The sequence below is a fragment of the Lutra lutra genome, chromosome 8, assembly GCF_902655055.1.
Source record: "Lutra lutra chromosome 8, mLutLut1.2, whole genome shotgun sequence".
NCBI lineage: Eukaryota > Metazoa > Chordata > Mammalia > Carnivora > Mustelidae > Lutra > Lutra lutra.
Window position 1 is genome coordinate 68,762,216 of NC_062285.1, and position 23,472 is coordinate 68,785,687.

The window sequence follows — 23,472 nt, forward strand, 5'->3', positions numbered from 1 at the left end:
ATAGGAACTTAATAATTTAGGCTTAAATAGCAGGACATGATGTAGTGAGGAACAATGATTCATAATTTGATGGCCTTTATAGCTGTAGATGTGGCCATGCCAGCCGTCCATCTCTCTGTTGCCAGGTCTCACATTCTGACCTTTAAATTATTTAAAATTATTACATAGTGTGAGTGATATGATGGGAAAACATGCTATTACATCAAATATTCGTTATCCCTCACAATCTTGTGGCTAGTTAATAAAACAAATTAATTATTATAATAACTTCCTGTAATTATTATTTGTATTCACTCATTTACCATGAATTTTTGCTTTTCCTACCATTGGGTGTAAATGAGATAGAGTAGGGTAGTACTGTTTCACAACTGTAGTGCCTTTTTTGCCCCATTTAGCAACTGGAAGATTTTTGAGAGGAGTAAGTACATGAATAAAGTGACCAAAGATAGCCAAAGTCAGCTTAGGAAGATGTTGGCTGAGAATAGCAAGTGAAGGCAAATGAGCAATACTTTTTTATTTTTTATATTGTCCAAGACTGGTCATTCCTGGAGAACGTCCCACTGAATAAGTGTGTCTAGAGAGTTCAAAAAGAATGAGTAGAGTCGAGCATATTCTGTGTTCATTTTAAATATGTTCAAACTTGTTTTAGTGAACATCTTGAAAAAATATCAAAGCAGTATATTCTTCTCAAACCTCATTTCTTAACTCAATTTCTTAATTGTGAACTATTTGTGTATTCTCTTTGAAGGCTTCAAAACTTCCAATGTCAATAATTATAGTAGGTGTTGGACCAGCAGAATTTGATGGTGAGTAATAGATTTTCAGTAATATTCCTTGGGGGTTTATTTACTCTGATTCATTATGCTCTAAGATTCCTATCACTCTTTCTTGTAAAAAAGTGTGAATATAAACGTGGATATGTATATAATGTCCATGTACATATAGACATAAATGTAGGTATCTCACAATGAAGTCTATTAAGTTGAGCAAATGAAAATACTGTCTTCTGACAAGGACATTATCTATCTGGTGTAGATTAATTCAACATGTAGCTTTCTGTTCCATTTGTGATAGTTTGCATCTCAAAATAATATGTTTTATGGCTGACGGGGTGATAGATTGAGTTGTTCACAAGGCAGAGTACACTCTGGGTTCACTAAAAACCTTTGAGGATGAACCCTAAATTTATAAACCATTAGGTTGTGAAGAGAGATGTTAACACATAAGCATAATATGCTACTTTAATGGTTTTTCAGACACTGGCTAGTTGATAGACATTAGCTTTATGAATATATAAGTTCTGTCATATGAAAGAGCAAAGTAAAATGAAAATGGAACTGAGATTTAATGACACTTTATAAAATTATGCTACATTGAGTGACTAGGTAGTTCTGAGTTTGGGCTTAGGCCTCGTTCAGATGCCAATTAAGTGACAGGTGTTTGTGTAGCTAGTGATCTGGGAAAACTTCTTTAAGGATAATCTGTTCCCAGTCACCTGGTGAATTCCTTTCAGAGAGAACTCTGTGGTGACTTCATGATCACCTAGCATTCACCTGCTTCAGGTGTTTTGACTTTAACAATGACAGTTCTTTTAGCTTGGGGCTTTGGAAATGAGAATAACTTTAGAATATTTGGAACAACCTTTGGTACATTAGAGGTTAATTTAGGCACATACATGGTTAATTATACTACAGTCATCACTGGGATCATTCTCATTGAACCACCAGCTCCTCCTCCATAAGGATAGTGTAGATCTGCCAATCTCAGCACCACAGGCACAGTTGTTACATAGTTGTTACATTGTTACGTTGCTGACCCTGGAAATCCTCTCCTTCGCTTCCATGCTTGGTCGGTCATGCTTTGCACCATTAGAATCTTCCCATGTCTAAAGCAAAAGTCATTTAGCTCTGACTGCTGCTGCTTCTGCTAATATTTTCTCAGCCTCTGAATATTCAAATTGTTCACATTGTACTTCAGGCATGGATTTGAGACAACTTCTCTGGAGTCTGGAAAGCTAAGAGACATCTTTCTTGTTAATGCTTTGTGTACTCGATCATCTGCATTGATCAGTGACAGACCGTGATTCTCGAACTTCACTGATGGCTAGGGTAAACTGACTCATGCCTTCTTCGGTTACTGATTTGCTTTTGCCTCAAGGATGCACCTCTCACTGGGTGTTTCCCAGTCTCCACAAATCCTGGAAGTCTGTTGTTAGATATATGACCTAACCTCAGTCACTCATTCCTCAAGAGCCTGCACACATCATGTATGAATACAGAGCCACTGATCCTTCCTGGCGTCTATTTCTGCTCGTATATTTCTGTTCAGAGCAGCAGGTACTACCCTCATCCAACTGCCACAGCTGTTTATTGTCTTCATTTCTTTGGTTCCCAATGAATTATTTACTAGGGTTTTAAGGTATGATAATTCATCATTTTTCCTCTCTGACTTCCCAAACTGGAAAAAAAAATATGTAAGAATCAGTCAAAGATCACAGTATAAGCTTGTTATTACTAACAATGCAGTGTTTGAGAGTTTGGGTTAACCTCTGCACAGAATCAGATTTGTCACTATTTCTTCGCCAAAGTTGAATGACCTCAGCTTTATCACCAGGCCTCTTCTCTACAAGGGCAGAGCTTGGACTATTAATCATGGCACAGGGAGAAATTAACATTCATTTTTTTTCCCTATGGGTAGATAATTTATTTTTATTTATTTATTTATTTATTTATTTATTATTGTTATGTGAGACACCATACAGTACATCATTTGTTTTTGATGTAGCATTCCATGGTTCATTGTTTGCATATAACACCCAGTGCTCCATGCAACACATGTCCTCCTTAATACCAATCACAGGCTTACCCATCCTCTTACCTCCTCCCCTCTAAAACCCTCAGTTTGTTTCCCAGAGTCCATAGTCTCTGATGGTTCATGTCCTACTATGGTTTCCACCCCCCTTCATTTTTCCCTTTCTTCTCCTAATATCCTCCATGCTATTCCTTATGTTCCACAAATAAGTGAAACCATATGATAATTGACTCTCTCTGCTCGACTTATTTCACTAGCATAATCTCCTCCAGTCCTATCCATGGTGATGCAAAAGTTAGGGTCATGCTTTCTGATGGCTGAGTAATATTCCATTCAAACTGAGGATCAGCTGCTCCTAATGAGAGGGATTTCAAAGTCAGTCCCTTCTCATTTTAGTATTCCCATGAATCGTTTTTCCACATGGAAAAGAGAGTGAAGATTGTAGACAAAGAGGGAAGTTTGCCCTCCCAGTAGAATCCCTTCCTGAGAATTAGAGTGACACTTCCCTCTGGCAAACATGTGGACAGGGAATTAGGGTCCTGCGGCACCTGCCTTCAGTTTTCACCATGACTAAAGTTTTAATAGGATGGAAACTCTTCCACAACAGTATTAAAAAAGTAGACTGTTCCACTAGGAAACACAGATGCTTCTCTATTTTTCGTTCTCTCCTCTCAAAATACTTCTCTTCTCTCCATTGCTAATAAGAAAAGGCCAGAATACTCATGTTTCACATAGAAGATCTGTTACTTAAATTCAGATTGTGCTGTTCTGTCAAGAAGAGCCTTTCTCTTGACACTTCCAAATATACCATAGAGGAAGTTTATATATCACACACAGAAACCGACATAAGGAAAGACTGAGATAAAACTTGCACATTTTATCAGTTAACCACCTAAATCCAACATCTGCACACTTTTAATAAGAAAGACATTGTGTGCATGGGCAAGAAAGGCAGACTTGTCATCCATTCTTTGAAGGTAGAGGAATTTGGAATAAACTGTTAGATTAGTGAGTATTCAAATGTCTTATTACTGTATTTTAATAAGAACAACTTAAAACTTTCTGTGTAGTTTTTCCCCAGTGATTTTTCACTCCTCCGTAAAGCACTTTCATTGAGAAGAAAGGTTTCTCAAGGCAGGATTTCTTTATCCATAAAAGGCAAAAAGTCAAAGCAGCATCAGGTTACCTGCATTGATTGAGTTCGTAGAAGGTGAGAAAGAGAAGAGGTTCTAATTTCATGGTGTCTCCCACAGCTAGAAAGAAGTGCAATTCTCTCTCTTATCAATGGTTTGTTGTTTTTTTTTTTTCCAAGGAGAGGAACTTGTGGGGAACTGGGGCTTACAGTCTCAGGCTCCTTGTGGCACAGATGAAAACCTGAAGGGCGAACAGGACCCTTCCACCATTTCCACATCGTGTCTTTTTTCCATGGTTTCAAAAGTTTAGCCTCCGATTCTTGCTCCCTGCAACTTTTTAACCCAAAGGACATGCTGAAAAGTGGGCCATATTTTATAGGGTCACATTCAGATACATTATTGCCTGGATAACTGTCATTTTTCTTAATTGGAATGAAACATTCACTAAGACTGATGGAGATCGTAGAGGATTGTGGAAGGTGAGACCCAAATTATCAACAAATTCTTGTTTTCTGTTAGAGAGTAAAGGAGAACTTCCTGCAAGAAAGGAGAACTTGCTGGCATTTCACTATTGCTGTACATTTATCATATGAAAATTTTGAAAAAATCATATGAAAATCATATGAAAATTTTGAAAGCAATACAAAACCAAAGGAAGGAATGAACTATTGAAGGTATATGAGCATAATGACATTCCTTATTTACATTCCTAATAAGTACGGAAGAACAGATCTTTTGTAATTTTCTTCTTCTTCTCCTTCCCTTCCTCCTCCTTCTCCTTCTCGTTCCTCCTCTTCCTCTTCATCCTCTTCTTCTTAATGCCAGTTAGTTCAGATAAGATGTACTGTTAGTTTCAGGTGTACCATATAGTGATTCAACACTTCCCTGTTACACCTGATGCTCATCTGGACAGGTGCACTCCTTAATCCCCATCACCTATTTCACCCATCCCCCGCAAACCAACTCCCTTCTGGTAACCATCAGGTTGTTCTCTTTCATTAAAAGTCTGTTTCTTGCTTTGTCACTTTCTCTTTTTTCCCCTTTGCTCATTTGTTTTGTGGATCTTTTGTATTTTAAATAAGTTAATTTCCTTGTTATTGATAATATACACATTTATTAGATTATGACTTGTATATCTAAGCAAATTATTGACTGGTGGCTTTACCATTTATGAGCACTTATTTCAACCCAGACATTGGCTCATGAATATGTGTAGAAAAGTAAAATTTAAAACAATGTTTTTAACCCAGATGCATTATCTAAGCACTGAAGAAAATAATGAAAATGTGAGGATTGTGTTCTGACTGAGCAGTAGTTTTTGGAGGGCAAAGAGGCAAACATTATAATTGCAAGTGGCCCTCTGGAGTCTGGTGAATGTCATGTGCATACAAAATGAATTATCAGTAATAGAATTATTCTTTAAACATAAATTAGCATTCCTCATGTAATTAATTATTTAGAGAATTCTCACTGAAAACTTAATAAACTCTGGAAAATGTTCTTAATTGCAACATAATATTACTTTATTACCAGTTGTCCATTTGTATCACAGTTCAAAAAGTCATACTTTATCCAATCAATGTAGGGCAGAGCAAATTCCTCTCTGTTTTAAAATCCATTAATAATGTAGAAGTTGGGCAATATGAATACATAGTTTTGTTGTAGTTTCAATGAGAATAAAGTTCAAATTGTTACTGGAGATTCTGTGATTAGTGCCAAGTTTCTTAAATGAGAAAGATAAAAAGAGTTTAATGGATTAGCGTCACTTGCCCAATCAGTCACATAAGCACATAACCCAGAACTGAGAACCTCTAGGATGGGAAGCTATACCCACACTGGCTCATGTCTTTCAAAGGATCACATGGGAGCTTGGCTAGCTTTCTTCAGTTATAAAATTTACACTCAGTTAAGTTTTGTGGCAGAATGGGGAATCAACAAGCTTTCTGCCTTGACACAGGACACATTGCTACTTCAGACATCTTGATCTCCTATTGCCTACAGTGTTTAAGTACGTGGTTGAAATGCACTGGATAAATGATCTTACTTTATTTTCAAGCAATGGTTGAATTGGATGGAGATGATGTAAGAGTTTCCTCCAGGGGAAAATATGCTGAAAGAGACATTGTACAGGTAAGAAATTTAATGGAAACTATTTGTTTAGTTCATTGTGAGGAACCTGTCAGCTCTGATTTGAAAATAAACAAATTACATTGAAAGCAAGACTCTCGGGTTCTCCTTAATTTAGTCAGTTGATTGTCTATGAGATGCATGGCAAGTAGGGCCTAGAATAAGTACCCAGTGACTCTCTTGTATTTCAGGTTCACTATATATAAAATAGAAATGTTAATGTCTTTTCCCACTTTAATATTACCAGAAAATATCATTGAGGTCTTTGGTAAAATTAGAAGCTAGAAACATAGCAGACTTTTTAATGATGCTTACCTATTCATTGTTTAGCCCTCAACAAAGACTAAATATATTTTTAAGACACCTGATTACAACAATGAATTCTGGAACACTGAAAAGAAATTAAAAAAATAAATAAAAATTGAAAAAAAAAGACAACTGGGGCACCTGGGTGGCTCAGTGGGTTAGAGCTCTGCCTTCAGCCCAGGTCATGATCCCAGGGTCTTGGGATCAAGCCCCGAATCGGGCTCTCTGCTCAGTGGGGAGCCTGCTTCCCCCTCTCTCTCTGCCTGTCTCTCTGCCTACTTGTGATCTCTGTCAAATAAATAAATAAAATATTTTTTAAAAAAAAGACAACTGATTACATTTCAATGTAATTAAATTCAGTGGTAACAAACCAAAACTAGATATTTATATATTTCTCCCTAGATTATGGTTACAAAGGTGGAGAAATAGATCTTAAAATGATATGTATATACAGAAATTTATATAAAAATATAAGTTACATATAACTTTAAATGTAATTATATAAAGAGGATATATAATACTTATAATATTTTATATGTAATAACATAAAATAATAACAATTTATGTAGTATATGATTTATACTTGTTAAAATCGAGAAAAATACATAACTAAAACCTACTATTCTTGGAGTGAATAGAAGAGAAAAAATCAGCAGCCAGTCAATATAGTTCAAATTTATCACTGAACGCAAGCAGTTAATTAAACTAATTGGCTACATATTAGAGTTTCCATATCTTTTAGGTTTTTACAAGGGTAAAGCAGCTGTGAATTGCACCTTTTTAAATAGGGAAGCAAAGGTCCTTAGCACATGCTATGAAAGTTTTAAAGGAGCAAACAATGGACTTCAGTATTATCTTCTTAATAACAACCCATACATTCACCCAAAGTCATTAAGAGAATCCCACAGAATTCGGAATGCTACAGAATTTAGTTCAAGTCCCGAATTATTCACCATGATAAAACTTGAATGAGCTTTCTAAATTTCAGTGCTCTGGCTTTGTTGTAAAGATTAAGTAAGATCATGTAGATAAAATACATTTCTGAAATAGAACTCAGTAAAAGACAACAAAAAATGATTAAAATACTTTGAAGGAGAAATATAAAATAATCTGTAAATATGTTACTATAATAAGATTTAAAAAAGCATTGTTCTTTTTGGCAGCAACATTAAATTTTAAAATAGAAACATCTGTATAACAGTTTTTTAAAAGAAAAAAATTAAAAGTATTAAGTATGATTTAAACTTTTTAACCTAACGTTCTTGGTAGAATTAAAAGCACACACACATGAATGATTAGGTTAAAAGCAGCTGAGAAAAGGAACATGATGATGTGGTCATTTATTTAAGTATCCCATGGTGTTTTGTTTCATAATTAGACACATGATTATTCACCTTAACCTTATTAGCATAATTATGGGTCTAAGTAATTACACTTTATCTAAAAGCTCTTCATAATGTCTGACTCACAGTTTCCAAAAAATCAAATTACGGAAGAGAAGCATGAATTTGAAGTTCTTTGGAATGTGTTGTGTTGCTCTTGTAATGCATTTTTACAGAAGCAGTAGAGGCAACCTCATATCTCATAGCTTCATCATAATGCTTACAGGAAACTTGTTACTGTTTTCTTCTGTAGGGATAATTAAGGTTGCCCATATTGTTACGGTTTCCTTTAAGAGGAATGATCTGTTATGTTAGTGACAAGCAACAGTCATGTCTATTAGCATTTATAAAATAAAAATGTCCTTGATTGTGAGAGTATTTAGTCTCTCAGCAGATAACTACATTGGGCAGAATATTGAGATTGGACCCAGATCTGTGAAATTATAATATTGTCACTCTGCTCTTGAACTAGTCAGTAAATCTCTTTGAGCCTTCATTTCATTATTTCTGGACTTCAAATTCTTTCATCTCTGCTCTTTTCATGATGTTGTGAGTCTCAGAGGAGTACCACATGAAAATACTTTATCATGTATCAGTATAAGGTATATATTCATATAACATGTTCCTTCTTAAAAGTCAGAGTCCTTGAGACCAGTCTCCCACCTTACAGTAACACTGGGATCCCCAAAAATCCTGAAGACACCTGCGGATATAGCTAAATACTCAAGGGATTCTACCACATAAAGTTGAACTGAAAGAGTTGTTGGATATTATAGATACTGAATAGGAAATTAAAATATTTTTTGTTTTTAAAGATTTTATTTATTTGACAGAGATCACAAGTAGGCAGAGAGGCAGGCAGAGAGAGGGGTGGGGGAGAAGCAGGCTCCCTGCCGAGGAGAGAGCCCCCCAGGGCTCAATCCCAGGACCCTGGGATCATGACCCAAGCCAAAGGCAGAGGCTCCAACCCACTGAGCCATCCCCAGAGAATTAGTAGCCTCTGGAATAACTGTGACATTTTGACTTACATGCCTACATTCACTTTAAGGGGATTTGATAGACCCTTTTCCAATTTCATGGAGAAGTTCCTAAATGGTGATTGGTCTTTTAACAATAGGAAGCAAGGTAACCGTTTACATAGTACATTGTGTTGAAGGAGAATTAGCATTCTCCCTCATTTCAAGTAAGTTTTTAAAAATATTCCACCATCACCAGTGAGCGCAGGCTGGCTTCAGTTGTTTAAGCATCTAACTCTTGATTTCAGCTCAGGTCATGATCTCAGGGTCGTGAGACCAAGCCCCAAGTTGGACTCTGCACTGGGTGTGGAGCTTAGGATTCTCTCTTTCCCTCTGCCCCTCCCCACTCTAAAAGAAATAAAAATAAAAATATTCCACCATCACAGTTTTCCAGGTTCCACCATCCAGTAGAATGTTTTTTAAATGAGCTATTTTCAAGAATAGAAATACTCTCGAATATTTAGAATAGTGGGGTCACAGGAGTCCACCAAGGATAACACCGTCAATCTCCATCATCAGAAAATATCTAAGCCATCACAAGTGATGCTGTAAATACTGCTGGTTAAAATATTATCAGAAAATAGGGTCCATTTAGGCTTTCTTACCTTTTCATTACTTCCAATTTCTTATATGTTGAAGCAAAGCAGGTTAATGCACTGCAAATGGAGCCCAAATTTTTTAAGTGGGCAAACAAAAGCTTAAGGCTGCAAATAATAACAAAAGCCAAAGGTAGCTGAGATTTAGCAGAAAGTTGAGGGTAGCAAATGGAGTTCTCATTACTGTGTCAAATCTTTTTTTTTTTTTAAGATTTTATTTATTTATTTGACAGAGAGATCACAAGCAGGCAGAGAGGCAGGCAGAGAGAGAGGAGGAAGCAGGCTCCCTGCTGAGCAGAGAGCCCGATGATGCGGGGCTCTATCCCAGGACTCTGAGATCATGACCTGAGCCAAAGGCAGCGGCTTAACCCACTGAGCCACCCAGGCGCCCCTACTGTGTCAAATCTTAAGTGGCTTCCAATTCTTCATATAATACTGAGTCATTTATTAACTCCTTTTGTATGCTGGGCAAGCTAAGAGCTATAGTATTGCTTCACTTAATCTTTAATTGACTTTATGCAGGTATTTTGATTAGTACATTTTACAAAAAAAAAAAGAAAAAGAAATTACGTTTAATTCTTCTTGTCCATAGTCATGTAGCTGGTAAGAAATAGAGTGAAGATTTAACCTTAAAATGTCTGATTCTAAAATTCTTAACAAAAGTCATGTATAACACTGATTTAAAACCTAAACATAGCATTTAAGCGTTTCTGTGACTTGACCCCAATCTTCCTCTTTAGCTGAACACACACATACACACTACTTTGTCTAGACAAATAGGACTACCAGCTGTATTTGCATCACACATTTCCATTGTTCTTGTTTTTATTTCCTCTTATTTCACCTGGAATACTCTTCTTTATCTGTGCTGATTAATATCTTACATTTTGAAAGTTCCATTATATAGCCTTGCACAAAGCCCTCTCTGCACACCTGAACTAACTTCCCCTCTTCGTCAATTTATTCACATACCACTTTATATCTTCCTAAAAATACTGGCCACTTTTTGCCTTGTAGTAATTTATGAATAAAGAAACTGAGGCCCAGGTAGCAATGTGTACAAAATTATTTAAGTCATAAATTGATAGATCCAAATTTCCAACAGAGTTCTGATTCCAAAACCTGTGTTCTTTCTGTTATAACACACCTACTCTCATAAAAACCAATATTCTAGTGAAGATTATTAGGATCTAATTCCCCTTTCATATTACTGAAGTGGTTCATATCTCAGGGTTAGATCAATTTAGGTTCAAATAATGATTGATACTGGTAAGTATCTCATCTAAGTTAATTAAACTTTCCAAGTTTCAGTTTCCTCTTTTGTAAATTCAAAATATGGGTAACATGCTTATAAAAATGTAATGAGATACTGTATAAATCTTTTAGCAGATGGCCTGTTACCTACCAGTTGCTCAACAAATGCATTAGTTAGTGCCAATGGTAGTTATTATGTTTAGATGGTCTGTGGCATAGTCCAGTGCAAATTAATTTTTTGTCAGTATATAGTAGCTATACCTTGACAAGGGACACTGTAGTCAGCCTTATGTGTAATTATATTCATTGCCTTAAGATTGAATTTCGTGACTCTAGTACAAACAGTAAGCAAGATGAGATCCTATTGTTGTTATTCTAAAACTTCAAAGAGTTATTTTCTTAAGTCAATATATGTAAAGGCTTCCTATTTGTTTGTGCTATGAATTGGCCATTGTGTATAACACAGAGTCATTTCTTCTGGCTGCACACAGCTGTTGGTTGGCCTATCATTTCCTTAAAAATTATGTTTAAATCATATTTTCCATTAAAAGGAGAATAATAACCTTGAAGGCGTAGACTTGAAAATCACTAATGGAGCTCTGCACAGTAGGAACAATCAAGTAAAATTGAGCAGAACAGCAACTAAAAGTCCATTTGCCCAAACTGATTCAAAACTTGTTTTCACAAATAGTCAAAGCCAGCCGTTAGAGCAGCCATGTGGAATATTTTCCTTGTACTGGATGGATGCTGAAAAAAAAATGTAGAGTATCAAGGATATAGTATATTTCTACAGAATGGAATGCATTTATTAGTTTTGGGGGGGGATGGATATGATAAATTCGTGCAAAGTTAAAACTGATTTATCCCTCTAAACTCAACACTTTAAGGGTCTGAGTTCATTTGTGGGGGTAGTCAATGAACAACACTCATCCACAGATGTGCAAGCATTATTTTGAACAGGAGGTCCCCAGGTACAGTGATCAGAAATGAATGATTTAAAAAAAAAGAAAAAGACAAAAACCAGAGTAGCCTGAGAAGTTGAGTGGGAAATTGATTGTAGGAGGATATGAGCAGTAGTGTTACAGAGGGCATATTAGGTCCTGACAACTGTAAGATTTGACATGAAGAAGTAAAGGAAATGAAGAGTCACTTGTCATTTTCATCTCTCACTTAGGACAGTACCTTGTGACTGATTGAAGAGCTGAATGGCCTTTTGGGAAAGGTTTAGGTAATTCAGTTAGTGAGTAGAAAGTTCTCAACATTTTTCATCTACTCCCAGCACACAGGTAGGATAAGGTATACTTCTGTTGATAACAAGAACTCTCTATGTTAATGAGAGTTAAGGCAAGGCAAGTTATGGGCAAGGTCCCCCAGTATTCAAAGGGCAGGCAGAATCTGTCGCCCCACTGAACAAGCCTATGTTAAATGTGATATATACTTTCCTCTTCAGTTGAAAACTAAGATTGCTTTCTTACCCGTTATTTATGAAAATGTTTTAAATATGAGTAGATCTGCATGTATTATGAGAAGGGTGGTTGTGAATCTAAGTTTTGACATCCCAGAGCATCACAGCATTCTTAAAGATGAATTTTAATTTGCTTCAGTTAAAAAAAAAATAGCACATCTCCTAGCATTTGCTGGAAAGATGAAGCAATGGGTGTTATAAAATAATAAAAAAGCCAGGAATTACTTAGCAGACAATACTGATACTGTACTTAAATTTGATTGAGTTAAATGAAGAAGGATATTCCTTGTATTTAATGTTTGATGTGAATGTAACTAGAAAACTATTAAGAATATAGTTTCACAAGATGGGATCGGGAGGGAGACAAACCATAAGAGACTCTTAATCTCACAAAACAGGGGGTTGCCGGGGGTTGGAGGCAGGTAGGGAGAGGGAGGTGGGGTTATGGACATTGGGGAAGGTATGTGCTATGGTTAGTGCTGTGAAGTGTGTAAACCTGGCGATTCACAGACCTGTACCCCTGGGGCTAATAATACATTATATGTTAATAAAAAAAGTAATAAAATTTTTTTTAAAAGAATATAGTTTCATAGACAGTAAACAAGTGTTGGAGAGGATGTGGAGAAAGGGGAACCCTCTTACACTGTTGGTGGGAATGCAAGTTGGTGCAGCCACTTTGGAAAACAGTGTGGAGATTCCTTAAGAAATTAAAAATAGAGCTACCCTAAGACCCTGCAATTGCACTACTGGGTATTTACCCCAAAGATACAGATGTAGTGAAAAGAAGGGCCGTCTGTACCCAAACATTCATAGCAGCAATGGCCACAGTCACTAAACTGTGGAAAGAACCAAGATACCCTTCAACAGATGAATGGATAAAGAAGATGTGGTGCATATATATGATGGAGTATTATGCCTCCATCAGAAAGGATGAATACCCAACTTTTGTATCAACGTGGATGGGACTGGAAGAGATTATGCTGAGTGAAATAAGTCAAGCAGAGAGAGTCAATTATCATATGGTTTCACTTACTTGTGAAGCATAAGGAAAAACAGAGAGGACATGGGGAAGTGGAGAAGGGAAGTGAGTTGGGGGAAGTCAGAGGGGGAGATGAACCATGAGAGACTGTGGACTCTGAGAAACAAACTGAGGGTTTTGGAGAGGAGTGGGGTGCGGGATTGGGAGAGGCCTGATGGTGGCTATTAAAGGAGGGCATGTATTGCATGGAGCACTGGGTGTGGTGCATAAACAATGAATTTTGGAACACGCACAAAAAAATAAACTAAAAAAATTTTTTTTAAATAAAAAAAGAATATAATGTCATGGTTATCTTGAAATACATACCTGTATAAGTTGAATAGTAATAGTAGTGATGTTTATAACAAATACCATATATAATACATATTATGAGTTGAATACTGTTTTAAGTACTTTACATATTAACTTAATATAGCAACCTAATAAAGCAGGTATTATTATTATTATTATTATTGTTATCCTCCTCATTTATAGAAGAGAAAACAGAATGAGTGGGAAATCATTTGTCTAAGATCATGCAGCTAATAAGTTGGAGAATCAGCCTTTGAACCTAGGCAGTCTAATTCCAGAGTTTGGGAGAATAGGGGGTAAAAAGATAAATGAGGTTAATGTCCATGGTGTGGAAGGAAAGGTAAAGAGGGAAAGAAAAATATAAGAGCAAAGTTGGGGTAAACACAGAATGGGTGGTGAGATCAACTGCTTGCCAGAGGTGCCATCCTTTCCCTCCACGGATGTGTTAGCTACAGAATTCTGAAAAACTGAACTCTTTAAAAAAAAAAGAGAGAGAAAAGTTTAAGGGATAATTGCTGTATACTAAGCATTCTAAATGTTTACTTTTAAAATACTATGCCTTTTAAAAGAATGAAATATGCTATAGCAGTCAGATGTCTTTTTCTCATTAATCCTCAGTCTTGTTGATTCCTGTTTTCTCACTTTTCTAATTATAGTTTCAGTGAAAAAAAATAAACCCTAACTTTTTTGCACCTCTTTGATGTTTTGTTAAGAATGTCAAGTCTTGTCCAAGTTAGATAATTTGACTTCACACAAGTTCACGTCCCCTTAGCTCTCTTCTCAGTTGAAGATTATATTTGCTCTATTAGTTTTTCTTACCCTTGCTTAGCTACCTTCAGGTGTAAGAGAAAGCTTTGTCACCTTTCTACTACACTTTTTTCTAAAAGCTCCGTTGAGTTTTCCTCCTGGTTAGCAGGACAGGGTAAAATTATAGTCATATTGGTTGCCTCTGCCTACAGTATCTTATTTCTTTTTTTAAAGATTTTATTTATTTATTTGACAGACAGAGATCACAAGTAGGCAGAGAGGCAGGCAGAGAGAGAGGAGGGAGCAGGCTCCCTGCTGAGCAGAGAACCCGATGTGGGGCTCGATCCCAAGACCCTGAGATCATGACCTGAGCCGAAGACAGAGGCTTAACCCTCTGAGCCACCCAGGCGCCCCTATAGTTAGTATCTTATTTTAAAAAGAAGAGTAATTTTCTCCTCTTCCTTAAAAGAGACTATGTTCACTACATGAGAAGTATTACACTTGCTATTTGGTTTCTTAAAACTTTAAATTGGTTTATCTGTAGCAATCTGACCATCTTAAAGCCTACTCCCTCATTATAGTTTTTTCCTGAAAGCACATCTTGTGTAGCTACTTAACTCAAAAGTAACTTTTTCAAAATAAATTTAACACAGTTATGGTATAGTAGGAGATGGGAAGGTGCTGTCTCTCTAGAGGAGGAAAAATGATTTAATTCAAACTCCTAATTTTTTTTTATTTTTTTTAAAGATTTTTATTTATTTATTTGACAGAGAGAGATCACAAGTAGACGGAGAGGCAGGCAGAGAGAGAGAGAGGGAAGCAGGCTCCCTGCTGAGCAGAGAGCCCGATGCGGGACTCGATCCCAGGACCCTGAGATCATGACCTGAGCCGAAGGCAGCGGCTTAACCCACTGAGCCACCCAGGCGCCCCTCAAACTCCTAATTTTACACTTAGAAATTGTTCAACATTCTCAAATGTTTTCACTGTGCCTTTTCTCTAAGACCTAAATTACTGGGTTCACAACATTAATGGTTCCAAGCATTTCCAGGTTGCTTCAAGAATCATCATATCTCTGAAGGGAAATTGAACTAGTGCCCTCAAATAGCACATGTTTATTAACTTAAGTAACCACTGTAAGTGAAGATAGAATCAGGCAATTTATTGCCAGAGTATTTAATGTTCAGCTGATAATGGCCCTCACGTAATTGCTTATGTAAAGATAGAGCAATTATTTTTATATGACATAAAAACAAGAATGATGATATTTCAATATGAAGTATTATCAATTCTTAGGCTGAATAAATTTTTTTTTCCATTCCAAACAACAGATTAAAAAAAAAATTGGGGATATGAGATTTGATGTTTTCGTAATAATTAAAAACACTTCACATGTGTTTAGGCTTCTTCAACAATAAGCACTTTCCTTTTTCCCCTGCGCTGGATACTCTTTCTGCACTGACTCTTTCTGCACTGAAAGCTGATTTATGCAGGTATTAACTCCACTGGCAGGAAACCGAGCCCTGAAGAGGTAAACGCTCTATCCTATTGGGAGTCAGGTGAGGTATAGAACTCAAAACCACAGAATACCTGTAGCAACATGATGGACCTTTCAGGACCAGGAGACAGAAGTTACTGGGAGAGAGAAAAAAAAAAAAAATAGAGAACAATTGCATCCCTTTTTAGATAAAGCATATACAATAGAAAGTTTCGGTCACTATAGTAGCTCGCTGTTGGTAATGAATCAGATCTCTTGAAGATGCATAGCAATGCTTATCCATCTAACCAGTCCTCCAGGCTGCTCTGATTCTCCACCAAATGTTTCCATGTGTTGGTTTTTGTGTCTGTTAAACCGCATACTAAAGTCTCTAGAATAATTCTCTCACCTCTGTTTCAGTTCGTGCCGTTCCGGGATTATATTGATAGAAGCGGAAACCACATACTGAGCATGGCCAGATTGGCTAAAGACGTCCTAGCTGAGATCCCGGAGCAGTTCCTCTCCTACATGCGGGCCCGCGGAATCAAGCCATCCCCCGCGCCGCCCCCCTACACCCCGCCTACACACGTGTTACAGACTCAGATATGACCGTGCTCGGAACCGTCCCCGTTAACTACCCGTCACGAAGAACTGCTGAGTCAACGCTTTGCTCCTGGTGCTCTGTCGCGAACCAGGGAATGAGATACTCTTCTCAGTTTGATTTCAGCAGTCCTGGTTAATATGCTTTCTTGGATCCAAAATTAATTCTCTTTCTAAACCAAAACTGTAAATATGGTTGTTGCATGAGCAACAGAAAAATTGTTTAAATGCTTGAAGCAAAATATGGATGTCTTCTCTGAATCTCTTTCTTTCTTTCTTTCTTTTTTTTGGACAGAAACAGCTAATTTCCAATGTATTGTTGGGAAAAAGCACAAACTGTTTTTAATTCGTATTGTCCTCGACTGCTGTGTGTATAGGAAAGCAGTCTCTCTGTATCAATGTTTACATGTTACTACTTTTTAAATTTCAATACTTTTATAACTGTTCTTAAGAATAAGAGTTTTGAATATTGAATCCTCTGTCTTCTAAATTGCAATAGCTATAATCGCAAGAGCAATATCTCTTTGAATGACTGTCTGGACAAATACAATTGCAAATAAGAGAAAGGAGAGATGCTTTCATATTTCTCAGTAAGTGAATTGTCTTACGAGGCCGCATCTGCTTAGTAATGAGTTCCTCTGCTGTTTGCCTGGTATGGGGGTTTAAGCTTAGCAGATGTGTATTCTGTAGGAACATGCATTTTTCATGGAGCTTGGGTTCTAAATTTAGACTGCAGTCAGTTTATGTTCTGTAATTCTCAGTAGAAATAATAAAAATAAAAAGTCAAACATTGTGAACTGTAAAATGCACAGAAAATACTTTGTGTACGAAGTAGCATCTTTATATTATAATGCTATTTAGAGAGACTAAAACCCAGAATATTTAACTGTGAACCATGTAGCAGAAGTTTTAAACTTTTTACTCCATTATACCTTGTCTAGATATTTTAATTCAAAGGGATACTGGCTCTCCTGATTTGGACTTCTTGTTATCACCTTTTCATGGTGCCGTGCGAGGTGCACAGGCTGGAAGATTTTTGTGAAATTCCCAGTTATATATACAAAACCACGTGACTTAGTGCACAACACATTTGTGAGATAACCTAATCCTACATACTGAACTGCCTGTCCACAATGACTTGTAAAGAGTTTTTGCATGTACAGTTTTTACAAAAATTACAGTTTTGTGACATTGTGTCTAAATTAAAGCATTTCTTTAGAACAAATGGCCTTAAATTCTCACAGAATTCCTGGAAATGATTGTGAATTGCCTTCAAATAATAGAAAAGTGTATTTTCTTTTCCTTTGTGTCAACAATGTAACTGCTTTATAATATTTTTCCTTACTTACATCCTATTTACTACTTGGTTTATTTCTACTGTATGTTGTTCTCTTTGTCCAAGTTGACTTAGGGTGACTTTTATAAGCATGAAACTATTTTATTGACAAGAAAAATATATACACCCACATATCTAACAGTATCAATGTTATACAATTATGTAATAACAAATTGTCCATTTTTAAGTATGTATTAAAATCTTTAAAAGGATAACTACTTGCTCTGTAAGTTTTATGTGTGAATGAAATGGAATGTGATGATTTCCCTTACTGATCTTAAATATTTCCACCAGTATAGTTAATAACCAACTGATCTTTTTAAATTTACCTTAATATTCAGTCCAAAGAAATAAAAATGAATGAGGTCAGTGTTTTCTTTCCTGTCAACTATTATTTATTTTACTTTGAACTAATTAGAGAAAATGAAGGATGTATACTTTCTTATCTATGTAATAATGTGCCCACACCTAGTGGGGGCAGATGGCTAAGAAATCATCTTTAGTTATAAACCATGCCCTTTGTATGGCAGGGTGGTCACCAGAAATGCATGTGATATCAGTTCCTTTTTTTTTTTTTCTCCCTAAGATTTCCTCCCTCTCTCCCTCCATTCCTTCCTTCCTTCCTTCCTTCCTTCCTTCCTTCCTTCCTTCCTTTCTTTCAAGAGCATGTGAGCAGGGAGAGGGACAAAAGAAAAGGGAAAGAAAGAATCTCAAGCAGACTGCACAGAACCCAAAATGCAGGGCTCAATCCAACAACCTTGAGATGACCTGAGCCCAAATCGAGAGTCAGATGCTTAACTGACTGAGCCTCCCAGGTGCTCTGATGTTAGTTCTATATTTTATTTTAGAAAATACCCAGTCATGTCTTATTTCTGCATAAAGGAAGAAACCAAGTCTGAAGGGATTGAGTGATTTATCCAAGTCTGTGTAACTAGAGCAGAGCTGGTTATACTACTGCCAAAATAACCACTTGAATTTTTTGAACTGCCATTAGGAGCTTTGTAATAAAAATCCCAGAAATATTATCCATAAATGCAAATGCATACCAATAGTTGCACGTACACACTGGGTATGAGGGATATGCAAACATTAGGTAATGAGAGACAAGAAAGGTATATATTGGGGCACCTGGGTGGCTTAGTGGGTTAAGCCTCTGCCTTCAACTCAGGTCATGATCTCAGGGTCCTGGGATCAAGCCCTGCATCGGGCTCTTTGCTCAGCAGGATTCTGCTCCCCCCTCCCACCACCACTGCCTCTCTGCCTACTTGTGATCTCTCTCTGTCAAAATAAATAAATAAAATCTTAAAAAAAAAAGGTATATATTAAGAGAAGAGTAATAGCTCTAAGTCATCAACCTTGCTACAGAAAGCAGACTATTACCAAAGGCTCTGGATATTGTGTTCTCTAATCCCATTCCTTTCCTTTCTGATGAGAATCATTTTAATTCCAGGATGAACCCTCGGGCTTCTATTCAAGCATCTCCAACACTGGTCTCACCCAGTTATATCAACTCCATTGCTTCCCGAATGAATATTAAAATCATCCAGACTTGTCTCATTACTTTTCCCAACCAATCTAGGTTCATCTGGAGTCTCAGGCACAGTTCCTACTCTTTCCTTCCATCAGGCTCTCTCCTGAGGCCTCCACCTAAAATACTCTTTGCATCTTCTAGCCCAAGGCCCAACTCTTCTTAACCATGTTCTTTAAAACTTCAGCTAACAGTAATCAGTACCTTCTGTCAATCAAATATGCATTGCATTTTAGCATATCCATTGCCTCATTATTTATATACTATTTTACTTTGGGGCATCTTGACATCTCCCCGACACATAAGACTATGATTTTATGGCACCTGGATAAAGGTAAATTCCAAAAGCTTCCAAGTTTACTGTAATCTGCAACTAGGTTGTGTAACTGCTGCAATTTAAGGACATCAGATGGCTCAATCACTGCTTTCAAAATTCTCTCTACGTGTAATATGAGGAGAAAAAAAGAGGTGGATGTGACTTTGAATGGCGGTATGTGTAGGGAAGAGGGCAGCTGGAAGTAGGGTTGGAGGATAGCTGTTTTGTTCAGAATGAGTGAAGATAAGTAGGTGAGCTCATGTGCTTTTTTGTTATTATTAGGGTAGCTTATCATCTGCTTAGGACATAAAGAGATTTCTCTCACAAGATGAGATGGCTGTGGTTGTTTCTTAGAGAACCCGCGACTACCAAAGATTTTACTGCAGAACATGCTTTTTTCCTTTCAGCTTATGTGTGTTTTAACTATTTTCCGTCTTTGTGTTACTCGGATCTGTAATTGACACAAAATGGCAAGACACTTAATAAAAACTCACTTGAAGACGAATTTCTATCATTAGCACAAATCAGATACACTTCCTAATAAAGAAACAGAGCTGAGGATCAAATTGATTTCCTTTGAGTGCAAGTGGTATCACTTAATAAAGATCGAAAGGATGGAAATTTACTTGTAAAAAGTTAATACTGTGCAGAGCTTTCCCATCAGTGAGTCACAGATAGCTTACAGGTGCATGCCATGCAGATGGGCTACGTGTGTGGGTATACCGCTTAGGATAATTGGGGCTCCCAGGCTCCAGCATACTTACTGGCTAACCTCAGGATATTTTATAAATCTTTTTAAAAATAAATATATCTTGACTGAAAAAGAAAAGCTCTGCATTACAGAGATTATTTCTCAAAAAAGCTATGAGTGCCCTTATGAGACTCTCAAGCTTACATTTATCACGTACTTTGTTTTACACTGAATTATAGAATTTCTGAGACAACTTTCTTGCCTTGTCAATCATCTCCTGCATAAGCAGTCTACCCCTCATACAAAGAGTGGGTTCCTTAATCTATGTATTTTTATATGACTCACAAGACTTCAAAGCATAAAATTAAAGGGATCCAACATTGTTGGGTTTTTTTCCCCTTAGAATAAATTCTAGATGACTCCCCCTCCTCCTGACCATTGCCATGCTCCTCACCCCACCGTCCCACCATACTTCCATTTGCTCCGAAGATCCTAGAAGTCATTGAACAATAGGAAAGCCTTTCATTCATTCCACAAAAGATAGGAAGATATTGAGATGAAAGACAAGGAAATTTTGAGAATAAACACATTTTATTTTATAAATGTACTGACATAATTGTACCAAGATTTTTTTTCTGAAAGGCTTCATCAGATTTTATGATATGATTTTAATGAGGAAAGACTTGGTATATCATGAACATACAAATGCTGAAAGGGTTTCTTTGAAGATGTGAAAGGGGAAATGAGAGAACCCACAATACAAGCCTGGGCTATGTTTATCATTATTTAATCGATGATGATCCTGACAACATTCACAGTTCAGATTTCAAGCTTCACAAACCAGATTAAGGAGCCACCAAATAGAAATATTTGCCCAATAGATAGTAGAGGAAATGCCCCATAATGAAATCACTTTTCTTTAAGTTAATGTGACACTCAACCACTATTTTAATTGTTTGGAAATACTTATTTGTAATAAAAACAATATAATAGCATTACACATGGATATCTCCAAATATGATGATTCTGCTAAGATTATTTCTTGATGGCATACTACTTCTGGTTCCTAACAGACTTTCAGGAGTTTTTTTAGAGGAACCATTTTCAAATGTCCTAAGCAGGGTTGTTGCTTATTTAATACTTTATCAAACCACCCCCAATCCCATCATCTGCCATTACTCTTACTGCCTGGGCCTTGGAGATACTCTGAAGGTCAAAATCTAAGAGAAAGATGACCACTAAGCTCTTACCATGGAAAGAGCAAAAGAAAATTGTTCCCAAGATTTGCTCATTTAGTTCTCTTTTTAATTAACACATAGTCAATTATTTGTTTTAGGGGTACAGGTCTGTGAATCATCAGTCTTACAAAATTCACAGCACTCACCATAGCATATACCCTCCCCATTGTCCATCCCCCAGCCACTCCATCCCTCCCACCCCCGCCCCTCCAGCAACCCTCAGTTTGTTCCTGAGATTAAGAGTCTCTTATGCTTTGTCTCCCTCTCTGGTTTATGTCTTCTTTCATTTTTCCCTCCCTTCCCCCGTGATCCTCTGTCTTGTTTCTCAAATTCCTCATATTAGTGATATCATATAATAATTGTCTCTCTCTGATTGAGAAATTTCTCAATTTCTCTGATTATTTAGCTTAGCATGATACCCTCAAGTTCCATCCACATTGTTGCTAACAGCAAGATTTTGGGGGTTTTGATGGCTGCATAGTATTTCATTACATATATATATAGTAATGAAATACTATAACATAATATATATATATCTCACATATATATGAATGTCCATCAATAAATGAATGGACAGCTAGGCTCTTTCCATAGTTTGGCTATATAAACATTCGGGTGCATGTGCCCTTTTGGATCATTACATTTGTATCTTTAGGGTAAATACTCAGTAGGGCAATTGCTGGGACATAGGGTAGCTCTATTTTCGACTTTTTAAGGAAAACGGTTTTCCAGAGAGGCTGCACCAGCTTGTATTCACACCAACAGTGTAAGAGGGGTCCCCTTTCTCTGCATCCTCAACACCTGCCATTTCCTGAGTGGTTAACTTCAGCCATTCTGACTGGTATGAGGTGGTATCTCACTGTGGTTTTGATTTGTATTTCCCTGATGTTGAGTGATGTCAAACACTTTTTCATGTGTCTGTTGCCCATTTGGATGTCTTCTTTGCCAAAATGTCTGTTCATGTCTTCTGCCCATTTTTTGATTGGATCATTTGTTCTTTGGGTGTTGAGTTTGATAAGTTTTTTTATAGATTTTGGATAATAACCCTTTATCTGATATGTCATTTGCAAGTATCTTCTCCCATTCTGTCAGTTGTCTTTTAATTTTGTTGACTCTTTCCTTTGCTGTGTAAAAGCTTTAATCTTAATGAAGTCCCAATCGTTCATTTTTGCCCTTGCTTCCCTTTCCTTTGGCGATGTTCCTAGGAAGAATTTGCTGTAACTGAGTTTGAAGAGATTGCTCCCTGTGTTCTTCTCAAGTTTGGATGGATTCCTGTCTCCACATTGAGGTCCTTCATCCATTTTTTTTTTTTAAGATTTTATTTATTTATTTGAGAGAGAGAGTATGAGAAGGGGGAGGGTCAGAGGGAGAAGCAGACTCCCTGCCAAGCAGGGAGTCCGATGCGGGACTCGATCCCAGGACTCCAGGATCATGACCCGAGACGAAGGCAGTCGCTTAACCAACTGAGCCACCCAGGCGCCCCCTTCATCCATTTTTGAGTCTGTTTTTGTGTGTGGTGTAAGGAAATGGTCCAGTTTCATTCTTCTGCATGTAGCTGTTCAATTTTCCCAACACCATTTGTAGAAGAGACTGTCTTTTTTCCATTGGACATTCTTTCCTGCTTCATTAAAGATTAGTTAACCATAGAGCTGAGGGTCCATTTCTGGGATCTTTATTCTGTTCTATTGATCTATATGTCTGTTTTTGTGCCAGTTACCATACTGTTTTGATGATTACAGCTTTATAATAAAGCTTGAAGTCTGGAATTGTGATACCAACTTTAGTTTTCTTTTTAAACATTCCTCTGGCTATTTGGGGTCTTTTCTGATTCCATATAAATTTTAGGATTATTTGTTCCATTTCTTTGAAAAAAATTGTTGGTATTATAATGGGGATTGCAATAAATGTGTAGATTGCTCTAGGTAGTGTAGACATTTTCTCAATATTTGTTCTTCCAATCCATGAGCATGGAATGTCTTTCCATTTGTCTGTGTCTTCCTCAATTTCTTTCATGAGTACTCTATAGTTTTCTGAGTACAGATTCTTTGCCTGTTTAGTTAGATTTATTCCTAGGTATCTTATGGTTTTGGGTACAATTGTAAATGGGATCAACTCTTTAATT

The 23,472-nt window shown here is 36.9% G+C and overlaps 1 protein-coding gene across 2 annotated transcripts in view; it reads left to right on the top strand.

Moving 5' to 3' along the window:
* Window positions 1-17,792, top strand: part of CPNE8 (copine 8) — a 205,200-nt gene extending 187,408 nt beyond the window's left edge. Inside the window, exons 18-20 of one of the 2 annotated variants that reach the window (XM_047742511.1) lie at window positions 749-806; window positions 6,001-6,074; window positions 16,062-17,792. In XM_047742511.1, the coding sequence (XP_047598467.1) occupies window positions 749-806; window positions 6,001-6,074; window positions 16,062-16,250 (321 nt within the window). In that variant the 3' untranslated portion in view covers window positions 16,251-17,792. The remainder of the gene's footprint in view (window positions 1-748; window positions 807-6,000; window positions 6,075-16,061) is intronic. The other variant, XM_047742512.1, reaches the window with a different exon arrangement.
* Window positions 17,793-23,472: the final 5,680 nt, after the last annotated feature.